Here is a 22,629-nt window from a genome sequence, read left to right on the forward strand (position 1 = left end):
TTCTATGATTCTATGCTTCTGCAGGAGTGCTCCTCAGTTAGTACTGGTATACACTGGGGCAAACAATGAAAAGGTTACCCAGTGAGCAAAAGCTAATTCCTTCAACACTTGAAGCAATGCTGATATTCGGTGGGGACACCCCCCAGCCCCCCCCCCATCCATTTTTGGGGTATCAAGGGGGTTTCCCTCTGATCTGGGCTCTGGGTTCTTCTGATGTTCCTTCCAAGCCAAGGAGGTGGCAGTGGGGCAAAGGGGTCCTTGCAACTGTATAGCAGTGAGATTCCTTGATGGAGAGAGCTTGTTTTCTGCTGCTCCAGAGAATAGATGCAAGCAACAGGAGAATGGATGCAAGCGACAAGAAAAGAGATCCCATCTCAACATTAGGAAGCACTTCCTAAGATCTGTTTGACAGTGGGAAACTTCGCTGCTTCGGAAGGTGGTGGAGTCTCCTTCCTTGGAGGTTTCAAAGCAAGCAGAGGCTGAATGGCCATCTGTCAATGGGGATGCTTTGATTGGGAATTCCTGCATGGCAGAAGGGGGTTGGACTGGGTGGCCTTTGTGGTCTCTTCCAACTCCATGATTCTACAATTCTATGATCCTGGCCAGAGGTTGCTATGGGAAGATGTTGAGAGATCAGCGTTGCTATTGCCTCTCTCAGTCTGCAGAGGTTTTGTTTGGGGCCTTTTGTCTGTGTTGTGCATGTACACATGTGCCTTGGAGAACAGACGTCACATGTTAGCATTTGCAGCAACTTCCATAATGAGACTGTAGCCTTCCCTGGCACTTTTGCTGCAGCAAAACTGGGCCAGGAGATCTTTTGTGGCACAAGCCTCCCAAACTGGGCTCCTGGGCACACAAACTTCTGCCAGGAACAGAGCCACCTCTGAAGTCTTCCAAAGTGGCGCACGCTGAGGTCCTTGTCGTTGCCAGGTGTCTTTTCTCCCTGCTTTACTCCATTCTTTCCCAGTCTAATAACATCATTCACTGGATGCAGTCTCCTGAGCTCCGGAGGGCAAGGAATTCATCAAGCAGATGAAGGAGCGCAAGGGAGCTGCAACTGGCCACCAGGAAAACTCACCACCCAGATGAGTGCAATACCTTTAAATATTTTGTGTGGTTGTTTTAAATTAGTGTTATACATATTTTGTGTTACAAATGCATATACATAGAAGACACACACACACACACACACAAACACCCCTAGACAAAGCATACAAAAATAGCTCCAAATACAACAGATTTGTAGGAACTTCCTGAGTGTTGAGGAATCAGCTTATTAGTGCAATACTTTTATTCATCCAACCACAATGTCACCCAAAAAATGTGCAAGGTTTCATGATCTCTAGATCCCTTTACCATTGGAGAAGATGCTTGTGTTGGAAAAAGTAGGCCAGTGGTTTGAGCGTTGAACTATGACTCTGAGGACTAGGATTTGACTCCCTGCTCAGCCATAGAAATCCACTGAGGGACCTTGGGAAGTCACACTCTCTCAGCCCCCCAAAACCCCATGACTGGCTTGCCTTAGTTTGCCATAAGCTGGAAATGAATCATAGAAACATAGAGTTAGAAGAGACCCCAAGGGCTATCCAGTCCAAACCTTTTCTGCCATGCAATAACTCTCCATCAAAGCATCCCCATTGACAGATGCTCATCCAGCCTCTGTTTAAAGGCCTCCAAGGAAGGAGATTCCACCAAAACCTCTGAGGAAGGAGCGTGTTCCACTGTCAAACAGCCCTTACTCTCAAGAAGTTCCTCCTAATGTTAGGCTGGAATCTCTTTTCCTGGAGCTTGCATCCATTGCTCCATTGGGTCCTAGTCTCTGGAGCAGCATAGGTATACCCCTATGTTGCCCCATGGGCCGGTATACCCCTATGTTTCCCCATGGGCTGGTATTCCCCTATGTTTCCCCATGGGCCGGTATTCCCCTATGTTTCCCCATGGGCCAGTATTCCCCTATGTTTCCCCATGGGCCAGTTTTCCCCTATGTTGCCCCATGGGCCGGTATTCCCCTATGTTGCCCCATGGGCCGGTATTCCCCTATGTTGCCCCATGGGCTGGTATACCCCTATGTTGCCCCATGGGCCAGTATACCCCTATGTTGCCCCATGGGCCGGTATTCCCCTATGTTGCCCCATGGGCCGGTATTCGCCTATGTTGCCCCATGGGCCGGTATTCCCCAATGATCCCCTATGGACCCCTCCTCCCCAATGAGTCCCTAGGGGCCAGTATTTCCCTATGTTGTACTATGGGCCAGTATTCCCCAATGATCCCCTATGGACCCCTATTCCCCAATGATTCCCTATGGGCCTATATTCCCCTATGTTGCTCTATGGGCCAGTATTCCCCAAGGATTCCCTATGGACCACTATTCCCCAATGATTCCCTATGGGCCAGTATTCACCTATGTTTCCCTATGGGCCAGTATTCCCCAATGATTCCCTATTGGCCAATATTCCCCTATGTTGCTCTATGGGCCACTATTCCCCAATGATTCCTATGGACCCCTCCTCCCCAATGAGTCCCTAGGGGCCAGTATTCCCCTATGTTGCACTATGGGCCAGTATTCCCCAATGATCCCCTATGGACCCCTATTCCCCAATGATTCCCTATGGGCCAGTATTCACCTATGTTTCCCTATGGGCCAGTATTCCCCAATGATTCCCTATTGGCCAATATTCCCCTATGTTGCTCTATGGGCCAGTATTCCCCAATGATCCCCTATGGACCCTTATTCCCCAATGATTCCCTATGGGCCTATATTCCCCTATGTTGCTCTATGGGCCACTATTCCCCAATGATTCCTATGGACCCCTCCTCCCCAATGAGTCCCTAGGGGCCAGTATTCCCCTATGTTGCACTATGGGCCAGTATTCCCCAATGATCCCCTATGGACCCCTATTCCCCAATGATTCCCTATGGGCCTATATTCCCCTATGTTGCTCTATGGGCCACTATTCCCCAATGATTCCCTATGGACCCCTCCTCCCCAATGAGTCCCTAGGGGCCAGTATTCCCCTATGTTGCTCTATGGGCCAGTATCCCCCAATGATCCCCTATGGACCCCTATTCCCCAATGATTCCCTATGGGCCTATATTCCCCTATGTTGCTCTATGGGCCAGTATTCCCCAAGGATTCCCTATGGACCACTATTCCCCAATGATTCCCTATGGACCCCTCCCCCCCAATGAGTCCCTAGGGGGCAGTATTCCCCTATGTTGCACTATGGGCCGGTATTCCCCAATGATCCCCTATGGACCTCTCCTCCCCAATGAGTCCCTATGGGCCAGTATTCCCCAATGATTCCCTATGGACCCCTCCTCCCCAATGAGTCCCTAGGGGCCAGTATTCCCCTATGTTGCACTATGGGCCAGTATTCCCCAATGATCCCCTATGGACCCCTATTCCCCAATGATCCCCTATGGACCCCTATTCCCCAATGATTCCCTATGGGCCAATATTAATAATAATAAATAATAAACTGTTTATTTATAGCCCGCTTTTCCTGGGAGATCAAAGCGGGTTACAACAGAGTACTACACAATGTACAATTTGCAAACAGTATTCATATAAAAACCACAACAATACATCAGATTAATTAAAAACAGAATAAAAAGTCCCAAGATAAAACCAAACAAACTAGCCTAAAGTGCTGGTGCAACAAGGAGAGAGCAGGTCTCATAGCATCTGGGGGAAAGCCTGTTGGAAGAGGAAGGTTTTTAACTTCTTCCTGAACAGGTCAAGGGAGGTAACCGAGCGGAGCTCACCGGGAAGAGAGTTCCAAAGCTGCTGGGCTGAGCTAGAAAGCGCCCTCTCCACAGTCACGGAATATCTCATGTCAGGAACCCTCAGGAGTTGCTTCCTGGTCGACCTGAGAGTGCGGGGCGGATTATATGGGGAGAGGCGGTCCTCCAAGTACCCTGGGCCCAAGCCATTTAGGGCTTTATAGGTAATAACCAACACCTTGTATTGCGCCCGGAAGCGAATGGGCAGCCAATGCAGATCATGCAGAACAGGTGTTATATGGCTGGTCCTGGAACATCCAGTGACCAACCTCGCTGCCATATTCTGCACCAATTGGAGTTTCCGGGTATGGTACAAGGCTTGCCCCATGTAGAGCGCATTACAGAAATCCAACCGAGAGGTCACCAGAGCATGTACCACCGTTTCAAGGTCCCCCCGGCCCAGGTAGGGTTGCAGCTGGCGTATCAGCCAGGATTGGGCCCTTCCCTCAGGGCGCCATTAACCCGGAGGCCGACCAGGGGCTGAGGCTGAGAGAGCGCCACTGACCCAGACACGAACCTAAACCTCCAGGGCGACTCACTTCCGGTCGGGGGAGGAGCCTCCGCAGAAGAGGCACCGGAGCCGGGAGGCGAGGCGGGCGGCGCCTGAGGGAACAGAGCCCCTTGGTGGAAGGCGAGGCGTTCCGCCAGGAGCTGCATGAGGAGCTTTGAGAGGCGTTCCGCCAGGGACACCGCCAGGAGCCCCGCCAGGCCTTTGGGGGAGTTGCTGCCCGCCAGGCACCAGCTCAGGAGGCGCACAAGAACTGGGCGCAGGAGCCACCAGAAAATACCGGCCATGAGGCGCCTTAGCAGGAAACGTCCGCGGCGTCGAACGAGGGAGGCAATAACTCTGCACAGTCAGGCCCCGGCCACAAAGGGCGCTACTAGTATAAATGCCACGCTCTGTATGGATGTCGGAAGCGCAGTAACTGGCGGTAAAAGTAACACAACTTGGGCTGCTGCTACGAACAGGTGCGCTTTCTTCGCCATTGCGGAAACACTCTTCGTACTGGCAGCGTGAGTTACAAGTAAAGTAAGTAACACGACGGAGAGACAGAGACGTCCGTCTCCACCAAGCCACGCCCCTCTTCTGCGGAACGGGTGTCCAGTTTGCGCCTTTTATACTGCGGCTGCTGCCTAGGCCACGCCCCCCAAGGCAGCCAATCAGGAGCCGCCACATCACTACCCTGAAGGCCCCGCCTCTCCTCGGCCCACTCCTCCTTACACGGTTTGTAATTGGTTCCAGTCTTTTCCTGGGCTCTTGAAAGAAAGAGTTCCGGCTGAAATGCTTGCTTTGCGGGAGAACGCTTCCTCCAAATGCGGCAAAAGAAAGAACCGCAGCCGCCTCTATGTAACCTTAGGCTATAAACAATGCCGCCTTCTGCTCGGTTCCTGAAGGGGGCGCTACCAGACTCCAAGGAAGGAGTGGGTTCCGCCGTCCGACAGCCCTGACTCTCAGGAAGCCCCATAACGTTGAGCTTGCCTCCATTGCCCCCTTGTGTCCTGTTCTCTGGAGCAGCAGAAAACAAGCTTGCTCCTCCTCACCATGCCATCCATCCCTTCAAGTATTTAAACAGGGCTCTCATCCTATCCCCTCTTGGCCTTCTCTTCTCCAGGCTGAACAGCCCCAGCAGCTCAGAGGGCTTCCTGGTCTCCAGCCCCTTCCTCTGGACACCCAGCTCCAGTCTCTCAGCGCCCTTCTTGGCTTGCTTCCCCAGGACTGGGCCCGGCCCCTCGGCCTCACATGGGCCCTCCTCCACATTCGCTGGCCTTGGGGCGCAGTGTCACACCTGTCGCCAAGGAAAGGAAACGCTGTTGTGCAAATGGAAACGCCAAGGCGCTCCAGGTCCATTCCTTCACTTTTGGTGGGTTGCGCTTTGGCAAAATGACAGTGTTTTGCTGAATAGTTTTAAATGGCAGAACGATTTGCTGAATGGCTCCAAAATGTTTTCCTTCCCTGGACAAGGCTTGCCTGACTGGGCTGAGTCGTTTCTCATAGATATGCCCGTTGTTGTTGTTGTTGTTGTTGTTGTTGTTGTTGTTGTTAAGCACACACTTACACAGCGCTGTACACACAGTCAGTTGAAACAGATAAAACTTAAACCTGGCCATGGAGTACATTCTGTGAAATTCATTGAACATAAGACACATTAATACATCTCACATTCAGACAATAAAATATAGCAGGCAACAAATTAAGACAACATTGGATAACAAGCTTGGACTGAAAAGCTTTGCTGAAAGACATCGGACCAATCTCCTCTCCTTCTTCAAACCAACCTTTGGTTTGGCGGCCGTAAGATGAGGCCTGGTTCTCAAGATGGGAAAAGCGACGCTTGGAAGTCCACTTGTTAGATGTCTTTATCATGACTGCTGTATCCTATTATTGATGGCTCTTTTCGTGCTGCTTTTCTGTTCACTGGTTGGAGCAGGAAAACCGTGACGGCTTTTAGCTTTAACAACCAAGTTCCTTTGCTTACTTTCTTCTTCTTCAGGGCTTGCTAAATATACAGAGGGACCTTCGTATCCGCCGAAGTTCAGGTCCAGGACTCTTTGTAGAGTCCAAAATCCACGGATGCTCAAGGCCCATTATCCACAATGGCGCAGCAAAATGGCAAAGCAGGGTTTGCCTTTGGGAATTTATACATATATATTAAGCATTTTCAAGCTGCAGATGCTTGAGTCCAACGACTAAAAAACCGAGGGCTGGCTGTTTGTTGAACGCTTTGACTGTCTAATAATGTGTTCAATTTATGCTTTGAGGGGGGAAGTTTCCAACTTTGAGATGAAGATGAGCCTTTTGCTCTCCTCCTTCTTCCCCCAAATTCGTCACCGCTTCCTCTTTCTTTTGGTGAAACCTTCACAGAAACGTGGCTGAATTTGGGTCTAATCCATCAGAAGCAGTGCTGCCTCTTTGCAGCCTGGATTTTTCCAAAGTGGGACCCTTGGACTTTGGGTCTTCGTATTGTTTGCCTTTTGCAAAGAATAAAGGGTTGAAGGAAAGAGAGGGAAGAAGGAGAGGAGAGGAAAGCAGCTGCGGCACAGACGCTTTCAGTTAAGCCACAGGAAACACTAAATCGTTCTGTGTCAGTTTACGAAATGCTATAAAAAGGGTGTCTCTCAACAAACTGAAGAGTGTGGGATGCAGGAATCGTACAATTGGGAAAGACCCCTAAGGGCCATCCAGACTGACCCCCTTCTGCCATGCAGGAACTCACAATCAACTATTTAAGCAGGGCTATCGTATCACCTCTTGACCTTCTCTTCTCCAGACTAAACATCCCCAGCAATTCCCTAAGTCTCTCCTCAGAGGCCTTCATGGTTTCCAGACCCTTCACCATTTTGGTTGCCCTCCTTTGGACACAATATTATTCCAGGTGGGGCCTGACCAAAGCAGACTAGAGTGGCACTATGACTTCCCTTGATCTAGACACCATGCTTCTGTTGATGCAGTCTGCAATTGCATTGGCCTTTTTAGCTGCCGCATCACACTCTTGACTCCTGTTCAACTTGTGGTCTACTTGGACTCCCAGATCCCTTTCTGTGAGGATAGTGGCAGGGATGTAGGGAAGGGGGGGTTGGGGGGTCCGGACCCCCCATCAAGCCTTCCTCCTCCTCCTCCCCTCCATCAAAAGCACGGAAAGTCTCCGGGAGCAGGGAGGCTGAGAGAGGGAGCCTTGAGGCGGGGGCAGTGCCTGTTCAAGCCCCTTCCTCCTGCTTCCTCCTTCCGACCGTCAGACTCAGGAGGGAGAGAGGGAGACATCTTCGTTGCCTCTAGTCCTTCCTTTCTCCTCCTCCTCCTCCTCCGTGCTTTTGCCAGAAAAAGGTCTCCGTTCGGGAGAGGAAGAGGAGGAGGAGGAAGAAGAGGGAAGGAAGACACACAGAACAAAGGAAGGAAAAACGAGGGAGGGAGGAAGAGAAAGGAAAGAAAGAAGGGAGAAGGAAGGAAGGCTCTCAAAGGAAATAGCAAAGAAAGAAAAGGTGACTTCTAATAACAATAATCAACGACAGCTTGACTCTCCCTTATCCAAAATGCTGAGGACTAGATGTATTTTGGAGTCTTTCAGAGTTTGGGATGTTTACATATATCTATAATGGTATATATTGAAGCTACTTGAGTCCAGCCATTAAAGCCATTCACGTTTCATAAGCTCATCCTGAAGTAGCTCCTTTTTTGCCCTCCTCTGAACAGAGTGTCTCTGAGCATGAACAGAGTGGCTGCCGCTTATTGCTTGAGCAGCTGCACTTTGCTTTATCAACCTGAATTTATCTGATGTGAACCGCTTGAGAGGAAGGACTCCGTTTGCATCTGCACTAAAGAAATAATCCAGTTTGATGCCTTTAACTGCCCTTGGCTCCATGCTGTGGAATGCTGGGATTTGAAGTTTGCTGTGGCACCTGACAGAGATGGCTAAACAGCTCCTCAAAACTACAAATCCCAAGATTCCATAGCACAGAGCTATAATGGAAGTTAAAGTGGTGTCAACCATAAGAACCAAACTGCCTTGGCTCCTTTTCTGAAATGATGAGGAGATCTGGGAATTGCACTTCAGATTCTTGTGGCTGGCAGAGATGGCTAAATAGCGCCCAAAACTACACATCCCATGATCCCATAGCATGGAGCCAGGGCAGTTAAAGTGTTTTCAAACCGCACTATTTCTGCAGTGTGGATGCAGCCTTGGAGCTCTTTTGCTGATGCTATTTGCAAGTTGGTTCTGACTCATGGCAACCCTAAGGCAACCCTAAGGCAAACCTATCATGGGGTTTTCCTGGCAAATGTTTCCAGAGGGTGTTTCTCTGGGGCTGAGAGAGTGTGACCTGCCCATGGTCGCCCAGTGGGACCTCTATCCATGAGTTAAACCCACTCCCCACCCCTCTCCATTTTCTTTCTGGAAGGGGCCTTGCTTGTGTTGAAGGGAAGGCCGCCAAGCCTCTGAACCTCAGAATTATTGTTTCAATGCTCAGTCTTAGAAGCAGTGAGTGCCTGAGCATGCACAGAGGGTCTTTCACTCCTTCTCGCCTCTCTCTTAGCCAAAGACCCCCTCCTCATTTCACCACCCTCTTGATGCATGGGTTTGGCTGGGTGATCTTTTGCAAGCCACAAATGCACTTGAGGAAGTAGACTGAAGTCTAGGAAAGCTCATGCTCCAATTTCTTTCTTTCGGTGAGGCTCAAAAGTGCTGCAAGATCTCTCTACTTATTATTATTATTATTATTATTATTATTATTGGATCTAAATGCATCTGAGGAAGTAGATTGAAGTCTAGGTGTGGCTGCGGCTTCTCTCTCTCCCTCTTTCGCTCTATTTGGCGTACTCTCTCTCCCTCTCCCTTCCCTGCCCCCCTCCACATGCAGGTTGCCCTCCAGAGAGCAGAGGATGAGGAAAAGGGACCATGCCCTGGTTGCTGCTCCTGCTTCAGCCAGAGCTCCCCACGCATTTGGGTTTTGGGGAAGGCACCAGGGCAGCAGGAGCCCTGAGAGGAGGATGCCAGGGAGCAAGCCCTCTTTTCTCTTTTTCCTCCCCTTGCCTTCACTCCAAGGACAAACTTCCCTGCCCCGGGTTGTTGCAAAGACAGCTCTCTTGCCTCTCCTTTCCCCTGAATGAACCTGAGGAGCCTTTGGCAATGGCACGCAAGAGGAGCAGCCCCCTCCCCTTCTTCCCCTCTTCCCCCTTCCTGAGGTAAAGGCTCAACCCTCTTTCTGTGTCTGGGGGGGGCTTTCAGCCCTTCAAAATGGTGGCACTTAGTCTGGACACCCCCCCCCCTTCTCAAAATCCTGGCTATGTCCCTGATAGTGGGATGAAGAGAAGATCCCAAGACACAGGCTGGTCCATAAGGGAGAAGAGTCCTTCAGGTGACCTGGCCCACAGTAGGATGGCAAGGAGGCCACCAGTCTAACCTCTCTAGGAAGGGCAGCCACTAAAAAGGCCCTGCCTGCTGGGTTCCCACCATGTGTACCTTTGGGTTGGAGGGAGAGAAGGATAGACTTCCCTGCAAAAAGAAAGCATATTGCTTCCATAACCTCCCAGGAGTTCCAATTCACCATTTTAATTAAACGGACATCAGGAACACTCTGCGCCATGCAACACCAAAAACAAATTCCCATTTCTCACAATTAAAAATGTACTTCACTTCAGTTTCATTTCTTTCCTACTCAAGCGGTGCTTTCCTTGGCAATGCATGTGCCCCTCCAGAGGTCCCAGAGGCCCAAAATTGCATCCACTGCCACCATTTGCCTATTTCTGCCTTAGCATTTGCTGTGGTCGCCAACTCCACTGCCCTCCTCATCTGGTGTAGTCTGCAAATTTGGTAAGCATGCTTTCCATTCCTTCATCCAAGTAATTGATAAAGATGTTGAATAGCAAACTGGGCCCAGGACAGAGCCCCACTGGACACCCCACTGGTCACTCCTCTCCAGGATGAAGAAGAGGACCCATTGCTGAGCACCCTTTGATTTGTCCGGTCAACCAATTACAAATCCATTTAACAGCTGCATTGTCTAGCCCACATTTTACAAGTTTTGTAAATTCAACGCAGACAAATGTAAGGTACTGCACTGAGGGTGGGAAAATGACATGCACAGATATAGGATGATGGGGGAGACCTGGCTGAATGAAAGTACATGTGAAAGGGATCTGGGAGTCCCAGTAGACCACAAGTTGAACATGAGTCAACAGTGCGATGCGGCAGCTAAAAAGGCCAATGCAATTCTAGGCTGCATCAATAGAAGTCCAGATCAAGAGAAGTAATAGTGCCACTCTATTCTGCTCTGGTCAGGCCCCACCTAGAATAATATTGTGTCCAGTTCTGGGCACCACAATTCAAAAAGAGAACCTGGAGCCATGTGTCCAAAGGAGGGCGACTAAAATGGTGAAGGGTCTAGGCTTTGAGTCTAGAAAGCAAACAAGGGCAGGTCTTTGGGCATCACCCTTTTGCCCTCCTGATCAGGAATGCAGGCGTCAGGGCCAAAGTCAGTCTTTGTCTACATCTTTGGCTTCCAGGATTTATGTCCTGGATCTCTTCCCAGGTGGAAACATCCCTGACACATGATGATGCTAATCCTCCTCCTTTCCTGTTTGGCCTGTTTCTCTTAAAAAGAGAAATATACAGTGCATAAACATGATCCTTTGAGGATAGAAGGCAAAGAAGGGCAGGTCTTTGGGCATCAATGAAGCTCTTTTGTCCTCTGGGTCAGGAATGCAGATGTCAAGGAAAAGTCAGTCTTTGGCCACATCAAGCCCAGCAACCCTCCGGCTCCAAACACTGAGACCTGGATGGAGTCCAGCAGATGAGAGACTGAAATGGGATCATTGGGGTCTTTCTCTCCTCAGCCTTCAGAATCTGGGATCATCTTGGAAGTGAAAACAACGGCCTTTCTCTTTGGCCGAACTGGACTTCAATGCCACCTTGGTTACACTTGGACAGGAAGAAATAAAATGCATAGATGGGGGACACCTGGCTTGACAACAGTAGATATGAAAGGGATCTAGGAGTCCTAGTAGGTTACTAGGTGAACGTGAGTCAACAGTGTGATGCAGCAGCTAAAAAAGCCAATATGATCCTAGGCTGCATCAATAGGAGTGTAGTGTCCAGACCACAGGAAGTAATAGTACCATTCTGTTCCGCTTTGGTCAGGCCTCACCTGGAATAATACTGTGTCCAGTTCTTGGGCACCACAATTCAAGAAGGATGTTGAGTGTGAGATATAAAAATCCACTTTCCAATTTGTTGAGCTAAAGACAAGAAGGACTTAAGAAAACAACCAAACAAATAATCAGGTGAAAGAGCAATAAGCCACATTTATTTGAAAAGAATAATCAATTCTGCAGAAAAGGGTGCAATCAATCAATCTATCAGCAAAATTAAGCAAAGAGAGAGAGAGCACGGGTTTACACAGATTTTGCACCTTATTTATACAATTCTTTATATCATCATCATCATCATTTTTATCATCATATTTTTCATTGGCCAGATCAAGAGATGTGATTAGTCTTAAGTCTCCTTTGCATGTATGTAACATCACCACCCATACCATACATCTCATGACCATTTAAATTAGCCATTATAGATTCATAGGTGTGTTCTAATATCCATCACCCCATCATCATCATCATCATCATCATCATCATCATCATCATCACGAACGCAGGGTCAGTTAGATTTTGGTGTGAACGTTAAGTCAGCCTTTTATGAAAAAAGGATTCTTGTCCATTAGTGAGAATAAAACTCCCGTATCTCTTGATTTATTTCTCCCTCTAACATTGTCCTTGGTTTGCAGAGAAAGGCTTCTTTCCTTTGAAGCTTTTTGTCTAATTTAATTGCTATATTTGTAATGCAAGTCTATTTTATTCTTTATTTATTTATTTTCTAAACAAGACACTAGCCATCTTAATCGTCTTGATATAGCCAAGAGTAACTTATTCAGTCTATGTTTTATAAAATAAATAAACTCAACATATTCTACAATCACAAAATCATAAAATATTAGGATTGGAAGGGACCCTAAAGGTCATCCAGTCCAACCCCCTTCTTCTGCCATGCAGGAACTCTCAGTCAAAACAGCCCCATTGACAGATGGCCTTCCAGCCTCTGTTTAAAGACCTCCAAGAAATGTGTATCATGTTTATTTACCAAAGATATAAACCCCCTTAATTCTTACAAACAATTTATTTCATGGATAACAGTGTTCAGGGGTGTTATATATTTAATAACTTGAAGTCCAATATACTTTTATAAAGTGAACACAATCTAAAAAAACTTATCTAAAAACTATTTCTTTTACTAACTTAATTATTTTATGAAATCCCCCTTCAGTCAAAGGGCCTCAGCTGAACTTTATTCAATCCCATTAGATATATTGATTATAATAGTATACATGTGTATATGTGGTTCCATACTATCTATATATGTAATCTAATTATAGCATACGATTATATAATCCTTTCTACTCTAGTCCTATGTTTCTAACTCTCTTATTAAATCCTATGTGTTTGATTCAAATCCATTTCTCTCATTGAGAAACTGGACTGTGTGTAAAGGAAGGCCACCAAAATGAAGAAGGGTCCGGAAATCATGAAGCCCTATGAGGAACGACTTAGGGAGCTGGGGATGTTTAATCTGGATAAGAGAAGGTTAAGGGCTGGCATGGCTGTTGTTGTTGTTGTCGTTGTTGTTGTCGTTGTTGTTGTTGTTAACTGCCCTGGAGTCGGCCTGGACTCATGGTGGCCCTGTGGATGAGACACCTCCAAGGCTCTGCTTGGGTCTTGCAGGTTCAGGTCCATGGCCCCCATGATCAGGTCCATCCATCTGGAATGCAGTCTTCCTCTCTTTCTGCTGCCCTCCACCTTTCTTAGCATGATTGACTTTCTCTCGTGAGCCATGGCTTCTCATGATGAGGCCCAAGTACTACAGCCTCAGTTTCATCATCCTGGCATCCAGCGGGATTTCTGCTTTGATCGTTCAAGGACCCATTTGTTGGCCCTTTTGGCTGCCATTCTTCTCCAGCACCATATCTGAAATAAGCTGATATTTTCCTATCCATCTTTTTCATTGTCTCACATCCATAGCTGGTGATGGGGAATACTAGAGCTTGGAAAACTCTACTTTAGTGCCCCAGAGGTATGTCTATGCTCTTTAGGATCTTATTTAGTTCTTTCATAGGTGCCCTTCCCATCCCTAGTTGTCTTCTTATTTCTTGGGTGCCATCTCCATTCTGGTGGATGTTTGACCCTAGATACAGGACATGAGAGCCATGCTTAAATATCTGAAAGGGTGTCATATTGGGGATGGAACAAGCCTGGAAAAGAGACGGTTTAGGGGTGATATGAGAGCACTGTTTAAATATTTGAAGGGATGCCGTGTTGAGAATGGATCAAGCTTGTTTTCTGCTGCTCCAGAGAATAGGATCCAGAGCAATGGATTCAAAGTACAGGAAAAGAGAATCCACCTTAACATAAGGAAGAACCTCCTGACGATAAGAGCTGTTTTGGGCAGGCATCTCCTTCCTTCTGGGCTGCTTACAAGTGTCTTCCAAAAGGAAGAAGAAGGAGGAAACGGTAGGACTACTCCATGGAGAAGATGGCAAAATGCGAAGAGAAGACAGAGAAAAGGCAGAATTCCTCAAGACCTTCTTTGCCTCAGTCTTCTCAGAAAAGGAAAAGGGGCTCAACCTGAGGATAATGGAGCAGAGGACAGAATAAGTAAAGAGATAGTAGAGGAACACCTGGTTAATCTAGATGAATTTAAGTCTCCGGGACCAGATGGAACTACATCCAAGGGTACTAAAAGAACTGGCAAATGTCATATCGGCGAGAGGAAAGGAAATGCAGTGACTTGACTGGGACAACTCAAGCGAGTGAGCCAAGCAACACATAATAGGGATACAGAAACATAGTTGTTGTTATTCTTATGCACTTGCACGTTGTTTCCAACTTGTAGCAAACCCCAAGGTGAACCTATCATGGAGTTTTCTTGGCAGGATTTGCTCAGAGAAGCTTGCCATTGCCTTCCCCTGAGGATGAGAGAGTGTGACTTCTTGCCCAGAGTCACCCAATAGGTTTGCATAGACAAACTGATATTTGAACCCTGGTCTCCAGAGTCATAGTCCAACCCCCAAACGTACACCAGATTTTTTAAATTTACAATTTCACACTTATACACAACCATACAAGCCACCGTCCTTGTTATGTAGGCCAGTCTTGGCAAGTCAGGTGCCAGACATTGGGGCCCGACTCCCCCAAGTTAGTTGACTCGCTTACAACTCCCAGCCCCCCTCCAAGAGCATCCTTCCTTGAACAACCAAGATCGTTTTTTTCAAAGGCATCCTGAATGATTCCTAAGACTTAATATACAATACATTATAATTTACAAATGATTTCATACAGTTCATTGATCTGGGTTCAGTTCCTGCTCTAGATCTCCATTTATCTTTACAAAATTCTATTATCTAAACCATTCATTATCCGTATCTCAACATCTTTGTGCTTTAAATATGTCCATTTCATACGTTTCAATAAGCTTCAATGGCCATTCTGTGGTGGAAATATTCCTTGTTGAAATAAAAAGCTATAGAAAGATGGAGTCACCTTTGTCAGCCAGAGAGATGGTTTTTGAAATAAAGGCTTGGAGTTTAGAGAAACTAGAGCAAAGGAATAAGGAGTGCATCTTGACCTGGATGGAAGCTGGCACCAGTAAAAAGACATAACATAAACTACTGAGATAAGGACACATAGTTGACATTCAGAAGCAAGGTTAGGAGGAAAGCCACTGAATTCCTACAGGAGGGGGAAAGGAGTGATGATGCAGTTTTAATGTATGCATGTATTTCTGTTCTGATTGTAAGAATTCTGTATGTTTAAATTGTAATTAGCCAATCAGGTGTATGGAAGAAGCTTCTTTGTCTTGAATAATATCAAAAGAGCCATTTTGTCTTGTTCGGGGTCTCAGCTTTTGGAACTTGAATTCCACTGAGTTCATTGTTTTCCTTTGTCGACAATTGGAAATAAACTTATGGATTTTCAATTACTAGGTCCTCTTGCCAATCCTATTGCTCTGCCAATCCTAGAAATTTAAGTTTCCTGACATTTCTGTTACAATTCCTCTATCTGAGGCATTTCTGGGCTTTCCCAATATTGAGCAATCACCAACCTTAAATATCAAAGGACTCTCCAACCGCATTTTTTCTCTACAAGAACACAATGGCTGCCCTGAAATGGGGGGAAGGTTTCTGTCGATGGGCTCCCTTTAGAAAGACTTGTCAGCCTCACAGGGCCAGTGGTCAGTGTGACCAGTGGCCAAAAGAGGAAGACTCCTGCCTGGGCTGCAAGGAAGAGAACGAGGAGGATCTCCCTTTATAACCCATCATCCTATCTCTTGCAGCCACCAGCCCCATGGTTCTGGGAAGCCCACAAGCAGAGCAGGGAGGAAAAGATGCCAGGCTGGCCATCGCTGTCATCTGGGCCCTGCAAGAGGCAAAGGGGAAGAGGATCTGGAAAGAACAGCTGGAGTGCCCAGTTGGCCGCAGGATGAAGAAGAAGGCTCTCTGCACTTGCTTTGCTGAACTTGCTTTGTACTTCCTCCTGGTTTGCACTGAGGCCAGCAGCCAGAAGGACACCTGAACTGCCCTGAGCATTGTGCAATTGCACCAGGAGGTTGCTCAGCTGAGCCTGTTCTCACTCTGTTCATCACCACCGTCCAACGGCCTCCTTCCTTCCTTCCTTCTTCCCTTCCTTTCTTACCTCCCTCCCTCCCTCCCTCCCTCCCTCCCTCCCTCCCTCTGCCAGCCACGCCTGGCAGAGCTTAAAGCTTGGTCTGGGGCAGGCAAAGCCCCACTTAGAAGGCAGCATGAAACCCAGGAGGACCAAAAGCAGGAGCAACAGCAGCAGCAACTACCAACTCCTCTTGCTCTCTCTTCTGGGGCTCTCCACCTTTTGCGCTCAGCTACTGGATGCATCCGAATATAACAACGTTAAAGGTGGGTGAGAGAAAGCATCTGCCCACTTGGCTCTCCAAAGGAGAGGAAGGCCTCTGACTTTAGCCTGGCACTGCCAGCCCATGCGCACCCTGGCACCTCCAGCCCCTGACACTTGCACCCAGTGGGCAGCTGGGAGGTTTGCCCTTCCTCCCCTTGAGGCTTTGGAGAGCCAACTGTCCCTCTGCCAGCCTCTTTCCCCCTTGGCATGCCAAGGGCTGAGGGAGGGAAGCTCTCCTGCTTTCAAGGCTTTCAAGGGGCCAACTCTTTTGCCTTTATTTCCAGCTGCAGCAGGGAAGCCTGGCACATGCTCTGCAAACACAGAGACGGCAACCACCAGCAGGAACTGCACAACAGAATGCCAGTCGGACACTGACTGCGGAGGCAACGAGAAATGCTGCCCGGCAGGCTGTGGGATGTCTTGCCAGACCCCGGATGGTAATGCTTGTGCCAGTCCATACATACACACACCTGGGCCAAGGAGATAGTCAGGGCTGGAGGGCTTAGCCCCCAAAGAGTCAGGCAGGTCAGATCAGCCATGGTGCTTCTAGAACATGGCCACATAGCCCTAAACAGCCACAAAAAACTATGGCCATGGTGCAGTTTGCGCAATTGTTCCATGGCTGCTCAGAGGTCAGGAGAAACGGCACTGAAAGCAGGCAGTTGCTTCCTCCGTCTTCTCCCCAGTCCTTTCCTGAATCCTGTTTCGGAGGCCAATATTGTATATATTAGTGAATGAGTCAAATAGCAGGAGGGCAGGCGCTTCGTCTCAATGAAGGTGCAGACTTAAGGGTGGCTTCACATGTCAGGATTTCGGGGCTTTGGCCCACTAGGCCTAGGACTTGTCTATACTATTAAAATGCAGTGGGGGCCCTTGTTGTCTTTTGGAGTTTGGTTCCCAGGACCTTCGAGGACACCAAAATCCGTGGATGCTCAAGCCTCATTACATACAATGGCATACTATAATGGCATCCCTTATACAAAATGGCAAAATCAAGGTTTCCTTTTTGGAATTTATGTATATATTTGAATCTTTTCAAGGCACTTTTTTCAGGACATTCCCCAAAACCCCTTAAACTGTGCAGGAAAATGCTTTGTAGTTTTTAATGGAATAGCCACAGAAATCCAGAAATGCACCTTATTGCACATGTGGCTTTTTTCTGTCTGTCTGTCTGTCTGTCTGTTTTGCCTAGATTCAGATGGTTGCACATTTTTGGCAGAGGGAGGGTGAATAGATGCAAATGGGTGCAAATTTGCACAGAAAAGTAGAGTCAATGTGAGTGTGTGAATATCTGCAGCAGTTGGCATAATGCACTCATCTGTAGACTAGTCCCCTGTATTTTCTTCCTTTTCTTCATTTATTTGATGAATGAAATCTTATGGCAGTGCTCCCTGTTTTTGGAACGGCTCTAGAGGACCCCATGCATCTTAATCCAGCCTTGGTGCCAGGCAATGGGGCGTCCCAGCAAAGAGGGGCACAGATTTTTGGGGCTTGCAGGGTGCACCCTGCAATGTGCCACGTTGTTTCACATGGTGACACAATAGCACAACTGAATGCCAGTGGGACTGCAGAAGGAATGAGCAATGCTGCCTGGCGGGCCGAGGGGCATCTTGCCGGACCCTGCGTAGTGTGCACTGACTACAAACAATGCGTGGATGTGAACCTCACAGGTCCAGATGCAAAGGAGCTGGGACTGGCTGCGATGGTGAGCTGGAAGGAACCAGCCTCCAGATTCTGCAGATTCACTGGTTATTTTGCCAAGGCATCAGAGGAGTGGCATTCTGGTGGGATGTGGATTGCTGCCCCAAAAGAGGGTTGGATTCAATGGCCTTTGGGGTACCTTGCAGCTCTAGGGGTCTATGGTTCAGCTTTATGAACATTAGGAGGGACTTCCTGACAGTAAGGGCTGTTCGACTGGAAGACGCTCCCTCTGAGGTTTCGGTGGAGTCTCCTTCTTTGGATGGCCATCTCTGTCAATGGGATGCTTTGACTGAGAGTTCCTGCATGGCAGAAGAAGGGGGTTGGACTGGATCAGGGCCCTTCTTGGGGGTCTCTTCCAACTCTACGATTCTGTGATTGATGATAGTGTAGTTGTGGATGCAGGCAGGGGAGTTTATCATACAGGAGGCAATTAGGAGTTTAAATAGTAATTGACCCAAGAAAATCACGCAATTAATAATAATAAATAATAATAAAACTTTTATTTATATACCGCCCTTCTCGTGATCAGAGCGGTGAACAACAAGATAGAACAATACAATATCATCAAAACAAACAAACAATACAAATACAATATAACTATTAAAACCAACATTAAAACCCCTTCAGCCAGATACCCTTGCTGTCAGTGAGGGGACTAGCTGAACTTGTATTGGGGAATGCTGATTGGAACAGGAAGGTTTTCAGCTCCTTCCTGAACTGGGCCAGGGAGGTGGCCGAGCGGAGCTCAGTGGGCAGCGTATTCCAGAGGGTCGGGGCGACGATGGAATATGATCTCCTTGTTGTGGAGACTAACCTGGCCCCTGGAACCCTCAGTAGTTGCTGCCCAGATGTTCTGAGGGTGCGGGGCGGAATGTATGGGGAGAGGCAGTCCTCAAGGTATCCTGGGCCCAAGCCATGTAGGGCTTTATAGGTTATAACCAACACCTTGTATTGCGCCCGGAAGCGAATGGGCAGCCAATGCAGATTTTTAAGTACCGGTGTAATGTGACTGGTCCTGGACGTGCCAGTGACCAGTCTGGCTGCCATATTCTGGACCATTTGTAGCTTCCGGGTATGGTACAAGGGTTGCCCCATGTAGAGCGCATTGCAGAAATCCAATCGAGAAGTTACCAGAGCGTGTACCACTGTTTCAAGGTCCCTCTGGGCCAGGTATGGCATGAAACACAATTAAAATGAGATTAACACAAGGGCCATTATCATGTGAATAACCAGAGAATAACCAGGCAATAAACAGCAAAAAAGTCATCCCGCGAATGATTTGCTGCTGTTTCTTGTCTGGTTATTCACGGGATAATGGCACTTATGAAGTGATTAATCTCAACGGTGTGTGAAAACCAATAGTGCCATTGTGGGATTATCACGGGTTAATCACAGAATCATAGAATCGTAGAATCCTAGAGCTGTAAAAGATGCCAAGGGCCATCCAACCCCCTTCTTCTGCCATGCAGGAACTCTCAATCAAAGCATCCCCATTGACAGATGGCCATCCAGCCTCTGTTTAATGACCTCCAAGGAAGGAGAATCCACCAAAATCTCTGTGGAAGGAGTGTGTTCCACTGTCAAACAGCCCTGACTCTCAGGAAGTTCCTCCTAATGTTCAGCTGGAATCTGTTTTCCTGGGGCTAGCATCCATTGTTCCATTTCTTAGTCTCTGGAGCAGCAGAAAACAAGCTTGCTCCCTCCTCAATATGGCATCCCTTCAAGTATTTAAACAGGGCTATCCTATCCCTTCTTAACCTTCTCTTCTCCAGGCTAAACATCCCCAGCTCCTTAAGTCTCTCCTCAGAGGGCTTCATGGTTTCCAGACCCTTCACTATTTTAGTTGCTCTCCTTTGCACACAGTTGCAGTTTCTCAACATCCTTTTTGAATTGTGGTGCCTAAAACTAAAGACAATATTCCAGGTGAGGCCTGACCAAAGCAGAATAGAGTAGCACTATTACTTCCCTTGATCTAAACACTACAGTTCTATTGATGCAGCCTAGAATCGCATTGGCCTTTTTAGCTGCCGTATTGCACTGTTGATTCATGTTCAACTTGTGGACTCCCAGATCCCTTTCACAGGTAGAAGTCTCCTTAACCCAGGTGTCCCCCATCCAAGCAATGGGTCAAGTCCCTGGCCACCCTGTTTCTTGCCTTGTCTTCTCTCTCTCTGGTTTCATTCCTGACCTCTTGTTTCTTCCAGTGAAAAACAAAGGGTGTCCCATGTTCAAGATCAAGGCTGGGCTGCCATGCAGACGCGAATGCCAGAGGAACGAAGACTGCCAAGGAGGAGGCTTGTGTTGCCGCTTTGGCTGTGGAAAGATCTGTTGGGGAGCTAGAAAAGCTGCAAAATGACACTTCTCCTTGTGACCCCGCTCTTTACATTTCCATGCGGACCTTGCATCCTCCCCTTGTTTAATGTAGTCTATGAATAAAAAGATTCTGTCTGCTTAGCGTGTGTATTTTCATTTGCACATTTATGTGCTTTTCACATTTCGTAAGGAAATGACATGGTAAAAATTAGAAGAGTTTTACTTAAATGAATCCAATATTTAGCACATGGGTAAATTTTACACATGCTGTCTCACACACAGAACCACACTCACATGCACCAATGCTCACAGATCTATATACACACTCTGTCACCTACCTTCCTTCCTTCCTTCCTTCCTTCCTTCCTTCCTTCCTTCCTTCTCTCTCATCCTCATTTACTCTGTCATGCACAGTCAGACAGAAACACTCACTCTTTTGTGTATATGAGTCTACACAAATGCATATGTGAGCGTGTAAAAGAGGGGTGAAGAGTGTGACTAGGAGCCTTATCCATCCCTTGGAGATGATGTGGGGCTGGAGAAGAGGGCTGAGGATCCCACGGACAGCAGCCAAAAGGACAAACCAAGGGGTCCCGATCAAGCCAGAAACCTCCCTGGAAGAAGCCAAAATGACCAGACTGAGGCTGTTGTACTTTGGACACATCAGGAGAAGGAAGGGCTCCTTGGAAAAGACCATAGTAATGCTGGGGAAAGGTAGAGGGAAGGAGGAAGAGAGGCCAGATGGAGAAGGATGGACTCTATCAAGGAGGTCACAATGGGTTTTATGGGGTTGCAGGAATGAAGCAGAACAGGGCAGGACAGAGGGGGGCCTTGGAGATGGCTCATCCATAGGGTCGCCATGGGTCGAGATCGACTCAACAGCAGTTGACAACAACAATGCCAGGTACAGACCTATATATATGCCATTGGTATGTCAGGATGGCAATAAACTAAACATCCTCTGTGTATGGAAATGAAGTTGCAGGTCCCGTTTTAACATGGTACAGAAAGGCATAGGAAACTGGTCCTTCTTCATAGAGATGAACTGGCAGATCCAGTTTTGCAAAGGGACTGGCCTGTGGGAAGAGACGAATGTGGATGGGGTCAAGAGTCCAGCCTCTGCTTAAAGACCTCCAAGGAGGGAGACTCCACCAAAATCTCCGAGGAAGGAGAGTCTTCCACTGTCAAACAGCCCTTACTCTCAAGAAGTTCCTCCTAATGTTGAGCTGGAATCCCTTTTCCTGTACCTTGCCTCCATTGCTCTTTTGTGACCTACTCTCTGGAGCAGCAGAAAACAAGCTTGCTCCTCCTCAATATAACATCCCTTCAAATACTTAAACAGGGCTCTCCTATCACCTCTTAACCTTCTCTTCTCCAGGCTAAACATCCCCAGCTCCCTAAGTCTCTCCTCATAGGGCTTCATGGTTTCCAGACCTTTCACCATTTTAGTCGCCCTCCTTTGGACACATGGCTCCAGTTTCTCAATGTCCTTTTTGAATTGTGGTGCCCAGAACTGGACACAATATTATTCCAGGTGGGGCCTGACCAAAGCAGAATGCAGTGGCACTATTACTACTTCTCTTGATCTAGACACTATACTTCTATTGATGCAGCCTAAAATCGCATTGGCCTTTTTAGCTGCCGCATCACACTGTTCACTCATGTTCAACTTGTGGTCCACTTGGACTCCCAGATCCCTTTCACATTTACTTTCATTCAGCCAGGTGTCCCCCATAATCCTATATCTGTGCATTTTATTTTTCCGCCCTAAGTGCAGTACCTGACATTTCTCTGTCTTGAATTTCATTTTGTTAGTTTTGGCCCAGCTTTCTAGTCTATTCAGGTCATTTTGAATCTTGATCCTGTCCTCTGGGGTATTAGCTATTCCCCCTAATTTGGTGTCATCTGCAAATTTGATAAGTATGCTCCCAATTCTGTCATCCAGGTCATTGATAAAGATGTTGAATAGCACTGGGCCCAGGACAGAGCCCCACTGGACACCCCACTGGTCACTTCTCTCCAGGATGAAAAGGAGCCATGGCTGACCATCCTTTGGGTTCGGCCGGTCAACCAATTACGAATCCATTCAACAGTTGCCTTGTCTAGCCCACATTTTACAAGTTTCTTTGCAAGAATGTCATGGGGAACCTTGACAAAGGCTTTACTGAAATCAGGATATGTTGAAATCAAGATCAGATGAGTCTGCCATGACTGTTTTCTCTGAAACCCGATTACAGCATTGTCTTCTGAATGTTCACACACTTGTTTTACTCTGCCATTGTATTTAATGGGACTTGAGCATCCAAGGGTTTTGGGACCAGGAACCAAACTCCAAGGGCCCACTGTATGTGGCTTTTAATTCCATA

At 47.5% G+C, this 22,629-nt stretch overlaps 1 protein-coding gene across 1 annotated transcript; it reads left to right on the forward strand.

Moving 5' to 3' along the window:
• The first annotated feature begins 16,117 nt into the window (after positions 1-16,117).
• LOC149315376 (waprin-Phi1-like) lies at positions 16,118-20,393 on the forward strand. The gene is made up of 3 exons (XM_089518425.1): positions 16,118-16,251; positions 16,534-16,686; positions 20,155-20,393. The coding sequence occupies exons 1-3, from the start codon at positions 16,122-16,124 to the stop codon at positions 20,304-20,306; spliced, it is 435 nt and encodes a 144-aa protein (XP_089374551.1). The 5' UTR covers positions 16,118-16,121; the 3' UTR covers positions 20,307-20,393.
• Positions 20,394-22,629: the final 2,236 nt, after the last annotated feature.

The sequence above is a fragment of the Sceloporus occidentalis genome, unplaced genomic scaffold (assembly GCF_023333645.1).
Source record: "Sceloporus occidentalis isolate IW3139 unplaced genomic scaffold, rSceOcc1.0.p SCAF_3, whole genome shotgun sequence".
Taxonomy (NCBI): domain Eukaryota; kingdom Metazoa; phylum Chordata; class Lepidosauria; order Squamata; family Phrynosomatidae; genus Sceloporus; species Sceloporus occidentalis.